The following is a 25,235-nucleotide window of genomic DNA, read 5'->3' on the forward strand; positions in this document are numbered from 1 at the left end:
TTTCGCTGTAAGCTGTTTTATAACAGCTATGGATAGGTAAACCTGCTGTATTCTCGATGAAATGCACAGAGTAGACTGAACACAGTTATTAATGGAGCATATTAGATCTATTTCACCTCTCCTGCATTTGGATTTAAATAATTTCAGCTCTCCTGAAGCTGAAGACAGCAGATATGTTCTGACAAGTCCACGTTCACTTGAATGCTGTGCAAGATTGGGAGTGAAACCCGTTGATCTGTTGCTCAGATCCCTCACAGACTTCATTGATGAGAACCAGGAGTCCTCTCTGGAGGAGGTGACTGCGTTATATGAGGAGTACGAGAAAGGAAGAAGAGAACGACTGCGCTTGTGTCGAGAGGAGAGAGAGCGGATCATACAAGAGGGCTGGAATAGAAAGTCGTCTGTAAAAGCATTCACAGCCCTGGAAACCGTCCTGGAGCAAAGAGCTGAGAGTCAACGCACCGATTCCAAAGCCAAGTGTCCAACTAAGACACGGTTCACAGACGACCGTGTTCATTCAAAGTCTGCGATTTCCATTTCAGATGGGTTTCCGACCACATGCGGTCAGAAGTTCCCCTACAGTTTCAGTCTGGCCGACCTCAGACGTTCTCCTGCGACGGAGCGTCGGCTGAAGAGCCTCTCGCAGGAGATCAGTCGCAAACTACGCATCGCCGTCCCAGAAAAAGACCGAAAGATTGTTGCATTGATGCTGGCCAGGCACGAAGAGGAGCAGTTTCGCTTACGCCAGAGCATGTTTGAGGAGCAACATCACGAGGAGGAGCAGAGGCGCGAGGAGGCACGGCGAGCTCACATGGAGCAAAAGCGACGAAAAGAACTTCTGCGACATATTCGCCGCTGGCAGGAGGACTTGGAGGAGCAGAGGAGGCGGAGAGAGGAAGAGGAGGCCATGTTTGCGGAGCAGCGTGAGCGGGAGACGCTTTGGCAGGAGGAGCGCTGGAGGAGGCACGCCGAGGAGCAACAAGCTCGGCGAAGGTTCAAGCTTGATGTGGCGAGCAGGGATGCAAAAGAGCGCAAACGCTACCAAGAGAGGCTCCTGCAGGAGAAGGAGCACATTGAGGAGGCGCAGCGAGAGAAGGAGCTGAAGGCGGTGCATGAAAAAGAACAACACGCAATGAGGAGCAAGCGAATGCAGGAGAAGAGAGAAAGGAGGAGACTCAAGCAAGAGAACCAGAGGGAGCAACTCAAGCACCTCCTCCTAAAAAAGGAGGTCGAGGAGCAGGAGCGTGCAGAGAAGGAGCTCAAGCGAAAAGGACTGGAGCAGAAGCTGCAACGCTCCAAGGAGAACCACGCGCTGCTTCTAGAGGCGCGGGTGCAGGAAATGCGATCACGTGCCGCGAAGGAGGAGCAGAAGATGCGGATTGCGCAGCAGCAGGCGAGGAGGGAGAACAGGGATCGGTTGGAGCAGAAGCAAACGTTGGTGCAGCGTTGCCAGCTGCGGATGGAGCGTGCAGTGCTGCAGGTGCAGGAGCAGCGGCGTCGCAGAGCTCAACTCGTCAGGCGAGAAAACCAGGAGAAGAAACTCGGCCATCGCAGACTACAAGACCGAGTCCTGGAGGAGGAGAAAGCGCAACGGGAGGAGAGATGCAAGGTCGTGACGCAGAAGGAACAGCGCTGGGAGAAGCTGCAGAAAGAGAGGGCCGAGGCCCAGGAGAGGAGCCGGAAGGTGGCTCACGCCTCCTGCTACATGCGGGAGAGGGTGAGGGAGCAGACGTCCCGTCGCACCTTCCACCAGATGGCACGAGAAGCAGAGCTGACCGCTCAACTGGGCCACCTGAAACTATGAATAGGGTAGAGCTAAAAAAAGAATCATTATAATAGTATTAATGGAGCCAAACAAAAGTCAGGAGTATAAAACTACTTCATAGCCAATACTTCCATCAGAAGTATTAGACTACGGAGTACCAGGTTGATGTATTTTTCATTCAAATGAGATGTTTACGGTGCTGATAAATGTATTTATCTACTCAAAGACAATTAATAAGCTGCACCAAAGGTCAAGTATTTATTGAATATGCATTATTTATTGACTTTTATTTGAACAAATAATGTGGTTTTATTAACCATTAAGGTTTTGGAATATTTTACAGTATTTATCACTCATTTTTATATGGATTTTGTGTTGCAGACCTATTTGGATAGAAACTGCAAATTCTGCCAGGGCATTCGAGGGTTAAGTTACTAAAAACATTTTGGAATAAAGCATGACTTACTAAACTCAAATTGCATGTGTAAGATAAATATATTCTGATAATAACAATTGGTTGCACATCGGACGGTGTATCGATAGCTGTTTATCTACAGCTGATACATCATCTTAAGGTCGACAAGGTCATTGTGCCAGTGTTATTACTGATAACAGTGTTATTACTGAAATTGTTGAATAGAGTCGTTATTATTGTTTTCATTGCGCACAAAAAGTATTCTCGTAGCTTCATAAAATTAGGGTTGAACCACTGATGTCACATGGACTATTTTAACGATGTCCTCACTACCATGTCAGTTGTGTTGCTGTCTATGCAGGGTCAGAAAGCTCTCGGATTTCACCATAAATATCTTAATTTGTGTTCCGGAGATGAACGAAGGTCTTACGGGTTTGAAACGACATGATTTTCATTTTTGGGTGAACTAACCCTTTAAGGTCAAGTGATTTTCGTCAACAAGTGATTTGCAAAACACAAAAATGCACTCAAAATAGCAGCTTTTAATAGATTGTCACGTACCAGAGAGATCAGTCTGCATGTGTCAGATTGCAGGGCATTTAGTTCTCAAAATAAACATTGGCTTATATCAATACAAGGCATTCTCGGTGTAATAGAAAACTTCAAAAAATAAACAATATTTTACATTTACTTGGAAAAAGATCACTGTATTGCACTTAAGTTTTGCAACTTTATGGAGGTGATACAAATTACTTAATTTTTAAGGCAAAATAAATTTTGATTCTAGATATAAGTATCAAATATAATCTTTTTTGTCTTTGACAATGCACATAAAAACACCACTGGCTTGTAGTTGTTTCTCGGCTAATAAAAAAATGAATGAGTTAAAGCTGTCTAATCGTTAAACAGAAAATGTGGGGAGTTTCATAACACTAATCATGACAAAACATAAAACTCTCAAAGAGCATTCTGAAGTCATAATATAAATATAAACATTTGAAAATGAAATATTACACGTCACTGTCAAGTTTGGCTGTTGGATGGTTTTTACAGATTAATCGTCTGGCAGTCCGAGGGCCAACAGAACAGGAAGTCCAGTCCCCAGGATGAGAGTCAGGCTCTCTGTGATGCTCAGACCGCTCTGCTGCTGGTAGGCTCCAGGTCCTGCGTGAGGGTGGAGGTGAGTGGAGCGCTGATGACCTCTGCTGTTGATTTCAGGCAGAACATGAACCGTGGCCACATATAAGAAAGTCCCAGCAGAGAACAGCATGCCAATGCCTGTAGCGCTCAGGCGGTTCTGAGAAGAGCCATTAGACTGCAAAGATTAAAAAAATAAACTATTCATTACTTATTTTAGATCATTAAAAAAAAAAACTGGGAGAAGCTGCAGAAAGAGAGGGCCGAGGCCCAGGAGAGGAGCCGGAAGGTGGCTCACGCCTCCTGCTACATGCGGGAGAGGGTGAGGGAGCAGACGTCCCGTCGCACCTTCCACCAGATGGCACGAGAAGCAGAGCTGACCGCTCAACTGGGCCACCTGAAACTATGAATAGGGTAGAGCTAAAAAAAGAATCATTATAATAGTATTAATGGAGCCAAACAAAAGTCAGGAGTATAAAACTACTTCATAGCCAATACTTCCATCAGAAGTATTAGACTACGGAGTACCAGGTTGATGTATTTTTCATTCAAATGAGATGTTTACGGTGCTGATAAATGTATTTATCTACTCAAAGACAATTAATAAGCTGCACCAAAGGTCAAGTATTTATTGAATATGCATTATTTATTGACTTTTATTTGAACAAATAATGTGGTTTTATTAACCATTAAGGTTTTGGAATATTTTACAGTATTTATCACTCATTTTTATATGGATTTTGTGTTGCAGACCTATTTGGATAGAAACTGCAAATTCTGCCAGGGCATTCGAGGGTTAAGTTACTAAAAACATTTTGGAATAAAGCATGACTTACTAAACTCAAATTGCATGTGTAAGATAAATATATTCTGATAATAACAATTGGTTGCACATCGGACGGTGTATCGATAGCTGTTTATCTACAGCTGATACATCATCTTAAGGTCGACAAGGTCATTGTGCCAGTGTTATTACTGATAACAGTGTTATTACTGAAATTGTTGAATAGAGTCGTTATTATTGTTTTCATTGCGCACAAAAAGTATTCTCGTAGCTTCATAAAATTAGGGTTGAACCACTGATGTCACATGGACTATTTTAACGATGTCCTCACTACCATGTCAGTTGTGTTGCTGTCTATGCAGGGTCAGAAAGCTCTCGGATTTCACCATAAATATCTTAATTTGTGTTCCGGAGATGAACGAAGGTCTTACGGGTTTGAAACGACATGATTTTCATTTTTGGGTGAACTAACCCTTTAAGGTCAAGTGATTTTCGTCAACAAGTGATTTGCAAAACACAAAAATGCACTCAAAATAGCAGCTTTTAATAGATTGTCACGTACCAGAGAGATCAGTCTGCATGTGTCAGATTGCAGGGCATTTAGTTCTCAAAATAAACATTGGCTTATATCAATACAAGGCATTCTCGGTGTAATAGAAAACTTCAAAAAATAAACAATATTTTACATTTACTTGGAAAAAGATCACTGTATTGCACTTAAGTTTTGCAACTTTATGGAGGTGATACAAATTACTTAATTTTTAAGGCAAAATAAATTTTGATTCTAGATATAAGTATCAAATATAATCTTTTTTGTCTTTGACAATGCACATAAAAACACCACTGGCTTGTAGTTGTTTCTCGGCTAATAAAAAAATGAATGAGTTAAAGCTGTCTAATCGTTAAACAGAAAATGTGGGGAGTTTCATAACACTAATCATGACAAAACATAAAACTCTCAAAGAGCATTCTGAAGTCATAATATAAATATAAACATTTGAAAATGAAATATTACACGTCACTGTCAAGTTTGGCTGTTGGATGGTTTTTACAGATTAATCGTCTGGCAGTCCGAGGGCCAACAGAACAGGAAGTCCAGTCCCCAGGATGAGAGTCAGGCTCTCTGTGATGCTCAGACCGCTCTGCTGCTGGTAGGCTCCAGGTCCTGCGTGAGGGTGGAGGTGAGTGGAGCGCTGATGACCTCTGCTGTTGATTTCAGGCAGAACATGAACCGTGGCCACATATAAGAAAGTCCCAGCAGAGAACAGCATGCCAATGCCTGTAGCGCTCAGGCGGTTCTGAGAAGAGCCATTAGACTGCAAAGATTAAAAAAATAAACTATTCATTACTTATTTTAGATCATTAAAAAAAAAAAAATATATAGTAAAAAAACAATCTCCAAAATCCAAAAAGAACATGTTGGTCCCATGGCAAACTTTGTGAGAACAAGGGCCAGTTGCATAAACTGCTTTTTTTTTCAAGGTCTAAGTTGATACTGAAAAGAAAGACTGACTTTCATACTGACTGACATAATGGGTATGTTTATGCAACAGGCCCCAGATCTCAAAAGGATCTGATGTCATTGTGTCATCAAAAACAAAACAAAACAAAACAAAAAAAAGAACTAAAATTAAAAAGCATGTTGCATTTTCATGTTGCATTCAAATAAATCTGAAATAAAATAAAAGATAAATGCATGTGTACTTACATATGCATTTACAAAAATTTGTAAATACTAATTTTTATATAAAAAAAATTCAAACTAATAAAAGAGACAAAAGGGCATAACAAAATTATTAAAATTTAAACTGAAAAATGTATTCACATTTTCAATTTGCTTTTAATATAATATAAAATATACTACAATAACACTGCATTGTGTGCATATTTTGATGCTTGGCTTGCTATTCTACTGGAACTAAAGTTTCACAGGACAAATAAAGAGAAACTGAGGTTTCATACTGCACTCAGGATGAAGTAAGTGCTGATAGCCATCAGCGGCGCAGCAGCAGAAAATGCCAGTAAATGCTTCTGAATAGTCTTCCTCTCCAGACCTGCGTGCATGAGGAAAGACACAAGACCAAACGCTGCTGGAGCCTAAAGAGAGACAGAGGAAAAAAGTGAGTTTGTGTTGAATAAAGCAAGGCAACTGGACACTCACTGTAATGGTTTGGTAACAAAAGCATGACAGAGGACGTGTTTTTTTATTGGCTCACATATTAAATTTTTTTCTATTCTCTAGTTTTAGATTGAGTTTTTTGGGGACATGTTAAGCAGTACTCGCTTTTCTTGAAAAGTGACTTTCATTGCATTTACAGGATAGATTTGATCAGTTAATGCATTCCATGAGAATCAAAGCCATGACCTTTGAATTGACCCAACGCAGAGCGTTTGATTGACAGGCGAATCATAACACCGAATCTGCCATTTTGTCCAACAAAACCAGACAGGAGAGTAGATTAACATCGGTGGACTTGAACTTGAAAAATGATGCATTTCCGCGGTTGAAACAAGATACCTTAGGATGTTCATTCATGTTTATTTCATGCTATAACAAGTAAAGAGGGAGGTTCATGTTTGAACTGAGGCACCACAAAACAGCATTTATTGTTCGAATTTCTTAAAAATGTACATTTGAAAGCTGAGACTTTGTTTCATACCAAAAGTAATCTGCTCTGTCTCATCTGTCGGCGTGTTATCAGTGTCGTCTTTGCTTCGCCATGTGTTTTTCACTGCGTGAGAACATGATGTGTGGCGTGAGAGCACCATGGCTTGTCAGACATAGCAACAGTAACTAAGGGGGGCGGGTCTTTGCGAATGGTCAATTGCTTTACGGTTTCATCTACTTAATACAGAATGACTCCGCACTGCTATTACAGATAAATAAGCAAACTCACCTTATGCAAAATGACTGCAAAAAACACAACAACCTGCACGGACACCTGTGATGAGGCCGCAGCTGCACCCAGAGCAACGCCATCAGCTGGAAAGAGACAGACAATGTGAACGTCATGCAAATAAGTTCCTCACAAATTTCAGCTGACAAATCACAGCAACCAAACTGAACTGATCATTATTTATTTTGAGTGCTGTACAGAACAAAATTAATGACGTAATTAATAATTAGAGTGACCTTACATCCTTTTTCTAAATTGCCTAAAATGTCCAGGTTTTGATTTTATTTTCCTATTTACAGCCTCTCTACAGTCCTCATATTTTATATGTATGCATATTTTGCATTGCTTTGACAGTTATCTGTAGTTCCCACCTTCTTCCACAGCACGATTGGTTGATTATTGGTCAAACTATTTTCCAGTCATTAACTTTAAGTATGAAAACAGCAGGAAAACAAAACCAAAACCCGAACATTTCAGGCAATTTAGAAATCCCAGCCAGGACATGTCTGGGAAAAAGAGGATGTATGGTAACCCTATTAATAACAACATAATTACAATTTTGGAGTAAACTGCACTTTAAACATAGCTTTTAAAGGGGTCATATGATGCGATTTCAATTTTTCCTTTCTCTTTGGAGTGTTACAAGCTATTGGTGCATAAAGAAGATCTGTAAAGTTGCAAAGACTAAAGTCTCAAATCCAAAGAGATATTCTTTATAAAAGTTAAGAGTCAGCCACGCCTACCTAAAACGGCTCGTTCTAACACGCCCCCACATGTCTACGTCACGATGTGGGAAGATTTGCTTAACGCCGCCCAAATGTTCATGCAAAGAAAGAAGGTGTAACTTTTAGTCTCACTGTAGTATTGTTGTTGCCGCCACCATGTCGTGAAGACGCTGTGTGTTTCGTTGTGAAAGCCAAACTACTTTGTTTGGTCTTCCAAAAGAGGACGATATCCGCTTCGTCATGCCTGGAGCTGATCTGTGCTGGTTGCTGAGGGAATACATCAACTTCGCTGTGGATCGCCGGATCGGCTTTCACCGTGGACGAAGCGGAGTCCAGCCCGGGGTCGTCACATGTGGTTGCCGCAAGCCCACCGGACTCTCCTTCGTCAAATCCTCCGGCCGCGCCATTCTCAAGCCCGCTGCCGCTCACTCAGGCCCGCCGTGTGAAACTACTTAGTTTGGTCTTCCAAAAGAGGAAACGACTAGAAATCAGTGGTTGTGCAGCGCATTTTATGGAGGACTGTGTCCTGATCCTGGTAGAGTAACTACAATGCCGGCTGTTCTGACTCACAGACTGCAAGTACGTTTTCATTTTAAGGATTTGCCACTGACGATTCAAACGCGAGTTTTGAGCAGTGTATAGTAGCGCTTGTTGTTTGTCATTTCTCCGATCACAAATGCAGAATTGGTTTTATGTTTACGCGACGCAACGCGTAAAAAGACAGTATAAGTCATTATAATCCATATAATCATGTCGCCACTGGATGCAACAAATGCATCGTTCTTTTAATGTTTTTGTCTCGTCGCTCTGGCCGGGACACGCCATCACAGTATGTTAAGGGGCGTAACATTTCCATCACACGCTTGAGGTATTCGGCCAATCACAACGCACTGGATAGCTGGCCAATCAGAGCACACCTCGCTTTTCAGACCGATGAGCTTTGTAAAAATCGACGCGTTTCAGAAAGGCGGGGCATAGAGGAGAAACAATAATGTACAGTATGTGGAAAATAATGCGTTTTTTTAACCTTAAACCACATAAACACATTTCATTACACCAAATACACAAAATAATGTTCTTTTTTAGCAACATCATATGACCCCTTTAAATGTTTTTGTTGGCACTCCTTGTAATCCAATATTTGAAAACAGAAATGTAACACTAGCCATGAAAACCAAACCACACAATGAGGTTAGTCTGTTTTTAGTGTCCCTTTTTTGGTATTAAAGGACAGATGCTGTGATAAAAACACAATGGAGGCTTATTAAGCAGAATCGAGAACCCATTGTTCATTGACTTGAATAACCATACTCAGAAGGACAAGCACTACGGGCATGATTCACTGTAATGTGATCTGTTGAGTCTGGGCAATATGGAACATAATAGTGGAAGTGAAGCCTTTGTTACCTGCGGCGTGAATAAGCAGACCCAGGGTGGCAGTAACACTGTTGCCACTGTACACGCGCGCTCGGGGTTCTGGGAAACAAGACAAACAGAAACGTTCTCAAGAGAGCATCTGACAGCGTTTCACACCGGTTGTTTTTCCACAGACTCCAACGTGTCTGTCTGCGGCCGAGTGGAATAAATTCAATTCATAATGCATGCTTACAATTGTGCTTTACAATTTCAATAATACACTAAGAATGAGATTTATCACATTACAGTAGGATACTGAAAATTTAAATACAAGATACATACGTACATGCAATAGATCCTAATCTTTTTTTTTTTTTTTTAAATAAAAACTTTTAGAGAGCCACACTAAAAGTTAGGACATTTTTAAAAAGAAGTTGTGTGAAAAATGCTAAATAATTTTTTATTCCTGACATGGTACCTGGACGCAACTTGCTGAAGTAAACAATATTGCATGCATACTATTGTATACCATTTCAGAAACTATTAAAAACAATATTAAGCAACAAATCCAAATGAAATTATTGAATGTAATAATTAATACAGAACGATTGCAGAGTCATTCAGTATACATTATTACAAAGCTAAGCTTAAAGCAAAACATTGAATCTAGTTTATTTTAAGATTAGCATACATTTAGGGTGATCATACGTCATTTTTTCCCCAGACATATCCTGACCGGGATTTCTAAATTGCCTAAAATGTCCAGGTTTTGTTTTCCTATTGTTTTTATACTTGCTGCAGGTAATGACTAAAAAACAGTTTGACCAATAGTGTGCTGGCATTGTACACGATCGACCAATTGTGTTGTGCGAGAAGGTGGGATCTACAGAGAACAATCAAAGCAATGCAAATACACATACATATAACATATGAAGAATAGGAAAACAAAGGCAAAACCTGGACATTTTAGGGAATTCAGAAATCCTAGCCAGGACTTGTCTTGAAAAAGAGGGCGTATGGTCACCCTTATACATTTCTATTCTCAACACAAGCCTCTGTGTGGAAGAAGTGAGTGGATAAGTATTGAAATGTGTTTCTGATAAGAAGCAGCATTGAGGTACCGTGCATAGAGCAGTAGTTGGCAATCTGGTCCACCACAAACATGAGCGTAAAGCCCAAGACGAGAGAGATTCCTATGAAGAAGTGAGGACGCAGACCTTTCTTTCCGGCTAGATGAAGTGTTGAATTTGATTCAGAGATATTTTGATTCTCGTCCATAGCGGAGCAATACCAGTCTACATGAGGAGGAGAAGAAACATGTATTGGCAAACATAATCAATCGTTATCTCTTCAATATGAGGCTACCAGCAGTGAGTTTTAAAGGGGTCATATGATGCTTTTTTAAAGATCATTATTTTGTGTATTTGGTGTAACAGAATATGTTGACATGCTTTAAAGTGTATTAGAGGTGTCTTAGGACATCAGTGTGTCATCACGAGCCGCAGGGTTTAATTTGGATTTGTCTGCATGTTTTTTTTACTCTCATAGATTTTGTTACCATTGCCATGCATTATATGACTGACAGACTGCAACGGCTGGAGTTAAAAATCATCATACGTGTTATACTGAAGAAACAAAGTCACCTACATCTTGGATGCCCTGGGGTAAGCAGATAAACATCAAATGTTCATTCTTGGGTGAACTATCCCTTTAAGTGAAACGCAGTTAGTGTATTTCTTTGTAAATGACATTTCATGACACTTTATATGGTTTTGTCAGTCTATTTTATTGTTCAAAGACATGGAAGAGTTTGAGGATGACACTACAAAAGATAATTTGAGCGGAGGTTGAGATACAAAACTATTAAAAACAGCAATCGCAAGCAAAGTACGATCCTAAGGGAAATCTGAATGGACAAAAGCAAAATTCATGGTCGACTGTACATGGTTTTGCTGGCTAAGCTGTACAAATGCAAATACAGTTTAGTGTTCCAAGAGCAGCGCAATGCTTCTATTTACAAAAATATTACACGGATTTATCCACTTCACTCCAGGCCAATGGCCGGTTAATTCAAAAGATGGAAAAGTAATAGACAAATGAAATAAATATTGTGGACAACATCTGTAACAAATGGGAAAAGCCTATAAAGATGCATAAATAAATTATTGCCGCATCATGCTTGAAATAGTGTTTTTCCTTAAATAGATCCAGGATGCAGTCATCACCTACAGTATCTAAGCAGCAAGAGCATCAGACGTACAAAGCACTGCAGTTACTCAGTGTTGTCCAAACAAGATCACTGACAAAAATGGCTTGATATGGTTACATACACCATGATAATGTTACATATTCCACTGTGAAATAAATATTGTGGACAACATCTGTAACAAATGGGAAAAGCCTATAAAGATGCATAAATAAATTATTGCCGCATCATGCTTGAAATAGTGTTTTTCCTTAAATAGATCCAGGATGCAGTCATCACCTACAGTATCTAAGCAGCAAGAGCATCAGACGTACAAAGCACTGCAGTTACTCAGTGTTGTCCAAACAAGATCACTGACAAAAATGGCTTGATATGGTTACATACACCATGATAATGTTACATATTCCACATGAAGTGCATAGCCTAGTGTTATTTGCATTTAAAAGTTACAAGCTCCTCAGTGATAGATTGGTAGATTAGTGTGATTTACATAAATTAACTAAAAATCACTAATTAGCTTCCTAATGTTTAATTCACAAGTTTGCAAACAAGTTTCAAGTTAACATTTGTTGCAAAAAGTGACAGTTTAAACACTGCATTGCTATTCCTGTAAACAATAAATGACACAATGAGAACTATTTATGTCCACTAGCAGGAAAGATCAACCATATAGAGGTTGGACAAAGAAAAATTTTTTTTTTTTTAAAGCAAGTACTCAGGCACAGCCTTTGTCTGCTCGTTTTTGAAAGAAAAATTAAAAAATATTTTGTTTCCAGTTCTGACTTGCACAAAAAACACAAAAATGCATTATGTATATAATGGACACAGTAGCAAAAATGACTGAGCATGGTGACAAAACAGATATAAAGAGTGTAGTAAAAAAAAAAAAGGTGGCTAAGAAATAGTGGTCAATGTACTAGTTTTTGTGTATTTTTTTTCCAGACTTCAACCACTAAATGATGCATAAACCCAGTCAAATTAGCTCGCAACTGGAAGAGTGTCAGCGAAAAGCTTGTAAATGGCCAACAGGTAAGAAGAAACACGGAACAGAGTCTGTTATTTCTCATTCTCTTGTCAAATTGCAAGGAACACACCACTATAGCAATAAAGGCGACCATAATCAAGACACATATTGATATATGACTCAATGCGATCTTGCTATCATCATAAACCCAACTTTCAGGATGTTCAGGGATTTCTGGTTATGTTTTCCATGCACTCTTTACAGTATGAGTAGTAAAATATGTTAAATGATCAAAAATGGTAATGTGTACATCACTTGTTAGTGGTAATAAAAAAGAAAACAAAAAAAACAATCACCAAAACCTGATGAAACCATTATTTCATACCCATGCATAACAAAAAGAACAAATATATTCACATTCACAAATTCTGCCTTTAAGCCCACATAGGGAATTTGCTGTGCGTTTAAGTAATTTTTTGCTACAGTATCAGTTATTGACAGAACATTCCACAGTAGAGCGACACAATTTAATGTTGGTCCATTTGATGCCTGATTCAGAAAGTCGCGTCATACCACATTTAAACACTGAATGCACAGAAGACGTAAGGGTAGACAGGAGAATAGTTCCAGGGATGGTGATGTGCCTTTGAGTCTAAAAGTGGCTTTTCCAGTCCAAGTATATGGTGAGACAATTAGTGTTCGGTGGCTGTTTTCCTCACAGTTGGTTAATTCAGCAGGCTGGAGTGAGTTTTTCGATCCTTTTGTTTTTCCAACAATTACTAATACAAGAGGAACTAGTAATGGTATTCAATGTTGAATACATTGGCTTTGGTAGAGAAGAATGAAAGTTGCATTCATTTGCTCATCTTCAAATATATCGTGCTGTAGTGCCATTTCAGCTGGGACAAAGAAAATAACAATATTTGGTTTCTAAATCAAAACCGAATCATTCATGCTGATTGGTGTTTATTACACAAGCATTTCTAATACATATGATTTCTCACTAAATTTGATAAATTGTGATAGTGATTCACCATCACTGAAATGTTTTGGGCCTATCTGTTTTTATGTACTACAGATGGTAAACATGAAATGGTGTTGCTAGGGCTCTAAAAACAAATGACTGTAAATGATCACATGGCTGTCTGAAATACTTGATTCTGATTGATTAAATCATAGTTACCATATATATCTATTTTTGCTTTTAACTGTCACCAAACTGTTAACTGAACATTATTCTACGTAACTCTTTTCCTAAGAAGAAATCTTTTAATATTTACTTTATGTAAAAGCTTTGGAGACTGTAAGCGTATATGTGAAATCCACCCTAATATACAATTTTCCTGCCCACCTGAGATAGCACTATATCTGTTTTAATTAATCATAACATAGCTCAGTTAAAATTTTTAATTGCAAATTAGGAGTAATCATTACTGTTTTTGGTCTTATTTACTAGACATGCGCTTGTAACGGCAAGAAACTCGGTATCTACCAAACGCCATACTAGTGTTGTCAAAAGTACCGACTGTGATACCAGTCGGTGCTGAAATTTTAAAAACGTATTTGAGCGCTGCTGAGCGGATTCTTAAACACCGCTGATTGGCCATTGTGTTCAAGTGCTCAACAGATATGATTGTGATTGGCTACAATGGTTATCGCTTCACGCTCTTCACCAAGCGCTCACACAGAAGCACACGGGAGCGTTTGAAAGCTGCGTCTATCAGAGGATCCGTCTATGTGCAGATATATTAGGGATCTTCTGATAGACGCAGCTTTCAAACGCTCCCGTGTGTATCTGTGTAAGAGCTCGGTGAAGAGCGTGAAGCGATGACCATTGTAGCCAATCACAGTCTTATCTGTTGAGCACTTGAACACAATGGCAAATTAGCGGTGTTTAAGAATCTGCTCAATAGCGCTCAAATGTTAGCGGGAAATGGTCGTTTTTAAAATTTCAGTATTGACTGGTATCGCGGTCGGTACTTTTGACAACACTATGCCGTACAAACAGGGTAACCAATGTAAAGAAGTATTGTGAAACGCCGTTTCAAATAGGTGGAGTACAATCACAAGCCATTCCAAATTCTTGACAATTGGCCATCCTGTCTCCAAGCCTCAATGATAAATGAGTGTTTTAGCTGTCAGCTGTGATGGATTCACGCGCTCAGTAAGTGAAGTGAGGTGTAGTGGATCTCCGTTTGATCATGTTAAAGTCCTGCCATGTTCAGCACATGGCGTGACCCTGCCTGGGTCACTGGTGCACCTCGTTTTCAATAAGGCTGTCCTCTCCTGATTGGAAATCACCCTCGTTCCCCCCCTCCTCATCCTGCGATGACCCCTGCCCCTCGTCCTCGCCACTTCCCGTCTCGTCTGTGTTTGGGTCCTGTAGCACTTGGGCGACATACGTCTGCTGATATAGAATACAAAGAGAGAAGATGTAAAGTGGGAAAAAATCAGATGTGACAATATCGAATTTTGTTGATGCCAGATGAATAACTACTAAATAAATACTGTTAATGCTAAAAATTAGGGGTGTAATAAAGCTTTCATGCTCATGATGCGCGAGACACTGATGTGATTATTAAAACTTACCACAGACTTGACAGGATGAGATGAATCTGGTGGTCGTCCATTGTCCACACCGTCCATGTCGATCTGTAGAGAATTCAGGAAAATCACACTGCAGATTAGAGAAAGTTCTGTGCTTGGATTTATTTATAAAAAACAAATAATCAAACAGACAGAGCTATTTCTGACCTTGTAATTGTGCGCACTGAGGTATCTGAAATGACCAAAGACGACATGGGAGAGGCAAATGATGATGGTGATGATCAGAACCACAAAGGTAAACATTGATGTCGGAGCAACAAAACCTTTAAAATGTAACAAGGAAATCAAGAGAGAAGAGAACAAAAATCACATTAGAACAGAGAAGAGGAAGAAAAATCATTTTAGAGTTATGACAATAATCTTTCTACAGTTACATCTAGAGCACTGATTCTCAACCTGGTTTTCCACTGGCCCACAATACTCTCCAAGTGCAAGTGAGCAACCTTGCTGCCTATTGTTTGGAACTATCATTGCATCCACACAGTATTCCCATGATGCCTAAAAATGCTGCGTAGGTAGGCAGCTTGCTAGGGTTTAGAACAGACCCACTATCTGGCATTGTCTTACCTGTACGGACAGTAGAGAAGAAGAGCAGCCAGAAAAGGCAGAGGATGGGTGCTGCCACCACCTGGTTGACAGCTCCAGAGTGGATTTTCTTATCCAGTTTGGAGGGCAGGTAGGCATAATACATGTTATACCTGTCCACCAGGTGCTTCAGTAGCATGTACATCAGTCCTGCAGGCAAAATTAAAATAGTGTTAAACGTGCCGCCATGATGCCAGAATTCTTTATAGTTCTTCAGCGAGAAATGTCTCTCACCAAATGGTACAATAATTGGACAGGTGATGCTATAGGTCATGACCACAGTAAAGACGTTCATCATCCAGGCGTAAGCAGCTCCAAACTGGAACTCATAAGCTTGATGCTGTAACAAAATGGAACCATGCATAAGGATATGAGTTATTGAGCATAATAGCGTAAGGGTGAGTATAATGACCGTTGTACTTGAAACTCTACAGACCTTCTTCACGTTGCGCCTCTCAGCAGCTGAACGTGCCAGACACAGCCGGATCATGTACATAAGGAAATAAGGAATGCGTAACAGGTCCATGGCGTTACCAATGAAGGCAGACGCAATGACATAGTTCACAAAGAAAGCTCCATTATCTGGAAGGAAGACACACCTAATAGAGACAAAAAAGAAATCAAGCCATAAATCTTTAATATGCATAAACCAAATGTTTTCGAAACAACAACCCCTGTAACACAGGATTTTAGAGCTGCAAATCCTCTCATGGACTTACTCGAATCTGACTTTTGCCTCGTCGAGGAATTTCTTGTCAAAGAGCCAGCGGAAGAAAACATCCAAACTGCATTTTGGAAAAGATTGTGTGAAATGTTTAATACAAATGAGAAATGAGGCAACACGGCAAACACAACCAGGATAAAAAGTTGAGATGTTTTCCATTTCCTATAATCAGAAAGAATCTTTTTGATGTGAAAATACACAAAAATGCAATATTTGTATTGAAAAAGATTTTTCAATGATACAAATTACTATTATTTCAAGTTAAAATACACAAATCGCACAAATTTGCGTATTATATCAAAAACTTAATGGTTGGTAATTTTCAGCATTTTGTTGAAAGGTTGTTTATTCAGGAACATATTACTTAATAAAACATCATATAAATAGTTAGGATGCAAAATGTAAAATTAGAACTAAGTAACAGTTTTGTGAAATATTGCTGATGAATGTTGATACCTAATACGAAATACCTGAATATAATATGTCTCAAATTTAATAATATTTTCAGTCAATGCTATTTGAAGGCATTTTAAAAGCTAGGATGGGATAACTGTATTTTGTCTAGCATAACAGCTGTATTTCTAACTTTTCTATGTAAACCGAGTGTTATAAAATACCTGCTCAGTCCTAGAGATGGCAGCAGCAGAACCATAAAGATGAGGAACGTGTAGCATTTGTGCATGGTGGTTCTGTTCTCTCCAGATCTAAAGAGAAAAGTCATGTATATTTTGAGCTTGGGACCACCAGGTTTGTGTCTACTTGTGTCAACCAGAAAATGGTTTAGCTTAGAAACTCTAACTCTAGGTCATTAAAAAATTCATGGATATACAGAATTTGGCATTGTACCGTGTCCAGTGGGCCTCAAAGAAGGCGGAGTAGTAGACGATGGTGGGGAGAAGGGCCGAGAAGCACCACAACAGCAGGGTGGGGAAGAACTGAGTGATGATAGGGTTCTGGAGGAATAGACACGGGGGAAGGAAGGGAGGTGATGAGAGACAGAATCATGACCCAATAATCACACTGCATTTGATGCTTATTAACACCCAGTTTAACAGACTCCTTACGTTCAGGTACTCCACGGGTTTGGTGACGTTGAACTTGTCCATGGTGGAGATGATGATGGCAGGGGTGGTGAGGAAGAAGAGCAAGATGAAGAGAAAGCAGTTGATGATAAAGCAGCGGAGCCACCAGTTGAGGCCACCAGTGGACAAATGCTCCCTGTGAAAAACAAGGTACGAGTCACGATTTATGTAATGAATCATACAACTACTATATGTGACCCGTGCTGGCAAAATGAGTCACAATGAGCAAATGTTCAATAATGAGTTATTGTAATTTTCCCATTCTCTATTAAAAAAAAACCTTCAAAATGATATGGACAAAATATATGTTCAACTTTTTTTCGATGATCCCACAATGCACCATGTGGGGTGTTTTGACCAATCACAGAAGATGTGTGAATCTTCACTTGCCTCATGATTCGATTCGATTATGATTTAGAGGGTAATGATTCGACTATAAAACGATTCTTGATGCATCTTTTCCTCCAATTTTTTTCTTAATAATAATAATAACAACTATATTAATCATAATATATTTTTGTTACTTTAAACAGTAGTACAAATATAAGAAACAAATTAAATTAACACTACTTTCTTCATTTTACATCTAAGCAAAATCATTCAGGTAAGAAAAACAAGTAATCAAAATCAAATGTAAAAATCACTGCATAGTCTATATGTAATGTGAAATGTAATGTATTCATTACAAATCAAGTAGTTCAATCAAGAGCAGCGAGTGATTCCTTCTTTTCTTTTATTGTTTGATTAACATTAATGACACAGACGGTCTATATATTAAGACCTAATGTAATGCATAGAACTAATATAATGTTACACATCAGATGTTTTTCAATAGCTGTTCTCCAAAGATCATGTTTTTTTCATGGAGCAAATGGAAGAATATTGATATATATCAATGACTGTCAAAATTTGGAAACATACCAAGATATACATTTTTTAGCTATATCGCCCAGCCCTACTGGATACATACAGCACACTCACGTTATGTGGTATGTACTATATAGCAAATCTCAACCACTTGATTCTTATATACAGTATAGTACATCCACCATTACCTGCAAACATACAGTATACTCACATAGAGCAATCTATACTATATAGCAAATCTCACCTGCATGATTGTTTATATTGTTGCAAAAATGTAAACTGTATTATCATATAGCTCTATATGTAAAGTTGAACATATATTATATATCCAACTTTATTCGCATACATATAGTACACTCACGTAAAGGAATATATACTTGTATGTATATCAAATCTCACCTGCTGATTTTTTGTTTTATTATACTATATTATCGTCCAGCTCTATATATAAAGTTGAATATGCCATTATGTACAAATGTATCCACATACACACAGTATACTTGTGTTGGCCGATATATACTATATTGCAACATAGTATAGCAATCAAGCAATATAGGTTGATTGTATCATTGCAAAATGTAAACTATACTATTGCACCGCTCTAATCTGCTAAATGCAACTATAAGGCATGAAGATATTAAGCTATTATAAACATTAACATCATGATGTTCTGTAAATCTACTTTGAAACAATATGCAACTTGATCACTGTCTCCAAAAATAGCCCACAAACCTGCACAATCTAATGCATATTGCATATGAAATTGCAATATCATTTAGCAATAATATGCATTATAGATCCAGCTCAGAATGAATTATTATTCTGGAATCATCGATTTCAGATTTACATGCATGTAAAAACAACTAACTGTGGTCAGTCTTTCCTGTCTAAGTGGGTATTTCTTGGCCAGAATGAAACCGCAAAGTGGATCCCGCTTTATGTCCAAAGTCTAGCTCTGTGAGACTACGCTCATAATGAATTCATGAGATTTAGGATGAGGATGTTACCAGTAAACATTCTGTGGATCTGGAGCATATGTGACTGTCCAGTTGTATGTGTTGAGAAGGCTGCTGAAGGGGGAGGACTTTGGCTCTCGTCGACAGTGACAGCCGTGACACTGACATGCGTTAAAATCTTTCAGGATGCTGGGAAGGGTAAAAAATCAGATATTAATATGATTTTTCCTTCTGGTAAAGTATTGTGATGGTAATATGATCATATCAGAAGGTAATACCATGATACTGAATGATCACAATATTCATGTGCAATTTTACCTCTAAGAACAGCTAGTACCACAATGATACTCTTTGGTTAGCGTTTTATTCACACACAAAGACCAAAACGTCTATTAGACTTACAGGGATGTCATGGCTTCATTCTGGAAGGTAACAAAAGCCATTCCCAGAGGTTTAGTGTTGACTTTTTCTCGTTCTTTTTTGTATTCTTCCTTCAGTTTGGCCTCCAGCTTAGTGTAGTAGTTCACAGCCTCTTCCTGCAGGAATGGATTAGCATTACAAGAGTTAAAATGCACTTGATTTTAAAGACATTCATTTATATATATATAATCTTCATTTATATATAATCTTAATTTGATTTGACTTTTTGGCCATATAAATATCAGCATCTGCACCAAATTGCATATTTTTGCTCAGTTTGGGCCTCTGAATAAAACTATTTTTTTCTGCCTGATGTATCAAATAAGATCAACTCAACAAAAACACATATGCAAACTTTTTTTTTATTTTATTTGAGATTTCTTTGTCTATTATTTCATATGTCAGGCTTTACAGTGTTAACATCAGGTGACTGTCCCTTTGAATTCTGTTACTTCTCAATGCTTCAAGTCAACAATTAATCAACGAACCCTCTATTTAATGCTTTGTAAGCCTGCCAGTTAAGAGCTTGTTTTTCCAGCAGCCATACTGACTACAGCATTCCAGTCATCGGCCAGCAGGGGGACATGAAGTGCTACAGAAAAATCACTAGTGACAAATGGGAAATCTGTTTATCTAATAAGGAGCTTGGGAGCTGCTGAATAAGCCCGTGCTGATGTTGAACATGTCTCACAGCAGCAGAGCGTACATCATCCTGACTGTAAATATAATGAAGCGGAGCTACAGGCAGAACACGAGACAGAGGATGTGACACACTGACTGTGTGTCTGATGGGAAAAAGTTGTGTATTCATGATGACAGTTCATGCATTTCTGATTTATATTTGAATGTGAAGTGAAATGCATGATCAGTCATTTACTAATGAGGGATCTAGAAACCCACTACTATTCAAAACACTTTGGGTTGAAACTTGAGAGGTTATACTGCATTTGACCTGACCTGCTCGCAGCCCGCGATGATGCAGCAGCAGAGGTGGCCGCAGGGTTTGGGGTTAATCATAGTGGGGATGTGCTCCTTGGCCATCAGGTCTGTGTAGAACTTTTTGCTGCGTTCTGCCTTTTTCCTGAATAAGACAAAGTCAAGAACATTGAATTGAGCCTGACTGTGAAGTTTACTTCCAATACATTTTAGTTGCAATTTCCATAAAGGTGGTACAATTTAAGGTCAATTTAAGTCCATTTTTGTTCTTTTTCATCAAAGGGTCATTGAAAGCAGAATGTTGTTCAGACAGAAAATACTGTTTAGTTTGACCTCAAGAGGTCAAAATAAATAGTAAATGAGTCATTTTATTACTATTTTTTTTTTAATGAAGCTTAAAATCTAGGTTTGGGTGATTGGCATAATGTAGCAATGTACAGTAAAAACATGAAAATGTAACTATATAAAATACTATTTAAAAAAAGGAATCGGACACAAATCTGTACCTTATTCATAGAAAGTTCCTTGTGTACAGTACTTAAAATGGTGACTGAAACTTGTCTAAACTAAGCTTGTAAAATTTGTACCTTTCAGACTCCAGGGACATAAGCTTGGCAACGTCGTAACAAATGCGAGCATCCAGAACCACACAGTTTTCATATGCTTTCCTGGATATGAACACAGAGATGAAAAATGAAAAGTGTAAGAGAGACAAAACTTGCAGGAGCCAGGCTTCAGTATTGTCTGGCGCACACTGTACTTTACGCTGGCCAAGAATGGCTCACTTAGACCGGAAGAAACTGACCGACATGTAAAATGACCAGCCACTGTTTCTTTTTATGCGTTGCATAAGGGTGAGTAAATCTAAAATCAATGGTATCAAAATAGTAGACTAGCATACAACAAATTGGTAGGCTTTTTAAATAATGACACAGCAGTCTCTGTGAGATGATGTACAGACAACACTGAAGACATTAGTGGAGTATAATGTGTACACTATTAAGTCCAAATTTCCATCCATCCTAAAGTAATAGATCTGTGGGAGTCTAAAGGACTGATGACTCTTTTCCCAGTTGGCTGCAGTAGGACAGACTGCAATATGCTTTGAGACGTCTGCGAGTCTGATATTCTGCTCTCATTTGTGTTTGCTCTTTTCTTCCTCACGTCCTCTATCTACACATCCTCATTTCTCTTTCTCAATTGTCACTTTGGCCCCACAGCCTTATACTAGAAATCCTTGACTCAGAAGTAGTTGAAGACATGTATTGTCCCCGCACATTCTTTAGCAGTAAGTGAGATTAGTTAAACTGAGTGGATGGACACGCTGAGCATCTTGTAGCCACATGACCACTTCAGACCAATTAAAACAAAAAAGTTTGTCATTGTCTTACGTGGGCCACGTCTCAGGACTAAGCTTGAATTCACTGTGGATTGGGGAATCTTAAAGGGATAGTCCACCCAAAAATGTTATTATTTACTCTCCCTCATGTCATTCCAAAACTGAATGACTTACTTTTGCAGAACACAAAATGAGATCCAACGAACAATTCAGCAGACAACACTGGACCCCACTGACTTGGATTAGACATTTATCAAAATATTTTCTTGAAATGTTCTACAAAGGAAAGCGAGTCATACAGGTGCATAAATACACACTTCACCCTTACAGCTGATGGGAAGGCATATCCTAATTAACACTGACATAAAATGCGTATTTTCAGTAAGAACTTACTCGAAATGCTGCTTTATTTGACTCTCTTCTGCATATTTTGCGATCCCATTAATGAATAAAGTGCGTTTCACCTGTGAATGGAGACAATTTGGAGACATCAGAGTTTATTTATTATCCTTTCAACTATAATATTGATTGATGCTCTGTTAATCCCCATTAACAGAGCAATATTACACAGCACTAAACTATGGACCTTAGTCAGGAGAGACATATTTCATTTGACACCAAGTATGAGTCTGTGAAGAGACAGACGTACAGTCTGTTTACATTGTTAAAAATATTGAAATAACCAAGCAGTTTTACACTGTTTGACGATTCATCTGTGCACATTATAATATATATATATTTTGCAATCTTTCATCTGGAACTTCACCATCATCAACCTTTTTTTTGCAACCACTTTTTCAATTTTTTTTAACCCAATCAATTCCCAAGTTCCACTCTTCATTTTTCTTTTCCCATGTTAAATATCCAGTTTCACTCAAAAAAATGCTAGATTATGCAAGTAAAGTGGGTTGCAGTGGGATGTTTACTCTGATTAAGGTCCATAGCGGGAAAGATAAATATTTGAGTAATGATGATGAATATGGGTTTAGGTTAAAATCTGAAAATAAATGAATGTTCCTGGTTCGATACAAATTGTGGTTACTGTAAGGCACTTACAGCTGAGGTAAAACTTTAAAATGGGCCAGTGTTCTGGAGGGCTTAAAACATTGAGAATGGGCAACACATTTCTATCTGGATACTTTAGATCGGTTGTGGGCACTGTGTCTCACCTGGTTGCCCGCTGACGGCAATATTGCTCAAGAAGTTGCCCTGTGTATCATCACCTTCAGAGACATTAACAGTCTCTAATGCAGTTTAAGGAGTTGTTAGAGGCAGCGTGGGTGCACGTGACACCAGTTTACATAAGTGCAGTTATTCCAGATCACAGCAGGGAAGGGAGAGGCAAACAAACGGCTGTCAAAAGGCGTGTGTGCTATTATGAAATGCACAGGTGTGTGTGCATTAAGGGGGACAGAGCTATAGTAGATGACAAAAGCGTGCGCTTTTCAGACTGTGTGAACATGAGCGTGAAAGAGTGAATACATGAGAAAGGAAGACAAAGGGTATGTTCAGAATGGCAAACTTTTATAGCACCTTTAATACTTTTGTAGTACGTATGTATACTGTGAACAATATGCAGATTTTCTATATGGACAGAAACCCAGATGATGTAATGCGCTCAAGTTCATCTTCTATTTAGAGAATGATCTCCCTTTCAAATGACTCATGCCAGGGCTTGCACCTCTCGACTTGTGTGCTGCTTTTACTTTCACATAAAGAGCATTGCAGATATAGCCTTAAGGTATGTACACAAGGACGATAATTGTAACAATATCTATAACTATAAAGTTTTAATAACCATTCTAATTCTATGAGAATAGGAAAGTCCACACCATTATATAACTATTATAATAAGCCAGTGTTATTTTAGTATCATTGATATAATATAGTTTTTATTAATATTTTGAATTTTGTAAGTGTGTTATTGTCATTTTATTTATTTTTTTAAAATTTATATAGGTTTTATACATTTTTATTTTAGTTTTAGTTATTTTAGTACTTTAAGTAAAACTAAAAAATGAGAAATTATGCCTTGGCAACTAGCTGAAATAAATGAGCCGTTAACTGAAATAAATAACTTATTTTATGCTTTGGTTTTATAAATAATATCCCTGATTAGGATACTGGATATTGTTAGAATCACTTTCAGAACTAATTTTTCTACAGTAACTGATGAACGATAAAAATATTTACAGTGAACCAGAATCCACTCGGCTTTAAATTGCTTGAAGATTCAAAGTGGCAGATGACATAACTGCAGCATGCACTTATGATAAACAGAATGTTATTGTGTGTTGGTGTGGACACTAATATAGTTATCTTTATACTGTAGTTATAGTTCTTGGTGTGAATGGGCATTTACACAGTATCATTTTACTATTTAGTAATGCGCATAGAATATCTAAATCTAGAGTTTAATCCTATATGTTGATTATTCTCTGAATGTACAACTCAGATGTATTTAGAAGTTTCTATGTAGCAAACTAAAGTTTGATGCCCATTGCAGCGTACTGAATGCTGTTTTACATACATATTTTAACAAAGTAGACTGTATACAGTGTATTCCATTCTGAACATAGTCATAGGCATCCACATTAATGACCTTGCAAGCTACTTACATTGTCCCTTTGCTCAAAGTCGACTGAGCTGGACACAGAGGTGAGACGCTCGTATCGGGAGTCAGCAGGCGTCTGCATGGCGGAGGCCACACTGAACACAAACACACACATTATCAAACACATGCCCTCAAGTGAACTCAGAAGTGTACAGTCACTTAATGGCATGCCGCTTCATTCAGCAGTAATTAGAATAAGGATTGTAGATTGATCTGTATGATCATGTTAAAGGACTAGTTCATCCCAAAAAGCAATACGATCATTCACTAAAAAAAAAAATGTATCCCCTCGGCTACAGATCTCTTTTGTTAAAATCTTCACAAATAAAAATACTTGTCTTGTCACCCAATTCCAGTTTAACATGCAAAGAAAATATAAGAAAACCATGTGTAGTTTACAAAACATTGCTCTTGTTTGTTTGAGCGGTCAACTTGTACTGTGAGTTTGGGACAGGACTATCTGTTTATCATCACAATGGAAGACGGGGATGAGAAAATGTGCTAGGAGACTTTAGGAAATCTGTTTGGAAACATTTGTACAATTTTGTTTGGTGCAGAAATTACACAAATTCACCTTTAAAAAGACACCAATCCATAAGAAACACAATTATATTGATTAGTTCAGGTAAATGTGATGAGTATCTTGAGAAACCCTCAACCAATGGACTCTGGGAAGGAAGTAATAAAAAAAAAGGACAATAGAAAAAAGTAAAAAGAGTTAGAAACAGTACATAGTGAACAAATTCACCCCAAATTCTCCCGATAGGGCACACAGCAGAAGAAATGCCAAAGGGTAAATTCAAAAAGCAGACACAAGTCGTCCTTGAAAGAGAGGAGCTGAAGTTTAAAAACAACA

General features: G+C 38.4%; 3 protein-coding genes across 3 annotated transcripts; 1 reads left to right on the plus strand and 2 right to left on the minus strand.

Annotated features, from left to right (window-relative positions):
* On the plus strand, positions 1 to 1,884 carry LOC107585470 (coiled-coil domain-containing protein 177-like). The gene has a single exon (XM_016272493.1). It carries the CDS (start codon positions 92 to 94, stop codon positions 1,802 to 1,804), a length of 1,713 nt encoding a protein of 570 aa, XP_016127979.1. The 5' UTR covers positions 1 to 91; the 3' UTR covers positions 1,805 to 1,884.
* A 2,740-nt stretch (positions 1,885 to 4,624) lies between these two features.
* LOC107585471 (zinc transporter ZIP9-like) lies at positions 4,625 to 10,388 on the minus strand. Its single transcript, XM_016272494.1, has 5 exons — positions 10,201 to 10,388; positions 9,131 to 9,199; positions 6,999 to 7,084; positions 6,064 to 6,198; positions 4,625 to 5,417 (listed from the first exon to the last, which is right to left on the minus strand). The coding sequence occupies exons 1-5, from the start codon at positions 10,355 to 10,357 to the stop codon at positions 5,157 to 5,159; spliced, it is 708 nt and encodes a 235-aa protein (XP_016127980.1). The 5' UTR covers positions 10,358 to 10,388; the 3' UTR covers positions 4,625 to 5,156.
* Positions 10,389 to 12,215: 1,827 nt separating this feature from the next.
* Positions 12,216 to 22,288, minus strand: LOC107585414 (CSC1-like protein 2). The gene is made up of 15 exons (XM_016272431.1): positions 22,159 to 22,288; positions 21,014 to 21,094; positions 20,448 to 20,571; positions 19,473 to 19,606; positions 19,122 to 19,259; positions 17,230 to 17,383; positions 17,012 to 17,118; positions 16,783 to 16,869; positions 16,161 to 16,226; positions 15,878 to 16,040; positions 15,676 to 15,781; positions 15,424 to 15,591; positions 15,004 to 15,119; positions 14,839 to 14,901; positions 12,216 to 14,656 (listed from the first exon to the last, which is right to left on the minus strand). Exons 1-15 carry the CDS (start codon positions 22,254 to 22,256, stop codon positions 14,498 to 14,500), a joined length of 1,764 nt encoding a protein of 587 aa, XP_016127917.1. The 5' UTR covers positions 22,257 to 22,288; the 3' UTR covers positions 12,216 to 14,497.
* Between the last annotated feature and the right edge of the window lie 2,947 nt (positions 22,289 to 25,235).

This window comes from Sinocyclocheilus grahami, unplaced genomic scaffold (assembly GCF_001515645.1).
Source record: "Sinocyclocheilus grahami isolate Dianchi unplaced genomic scaffold, SAMN03320097.WGS_v1.1 scaffold70.1, whole genome shotgun sequence".
Taxonomy (NCBI): Eukaryota; Metazoa; Chordata; class Actinopteri; order Cypriniformes; family Cyprinidae; genus Sinocyclocheilus; species Sinocyclocheilus grahami.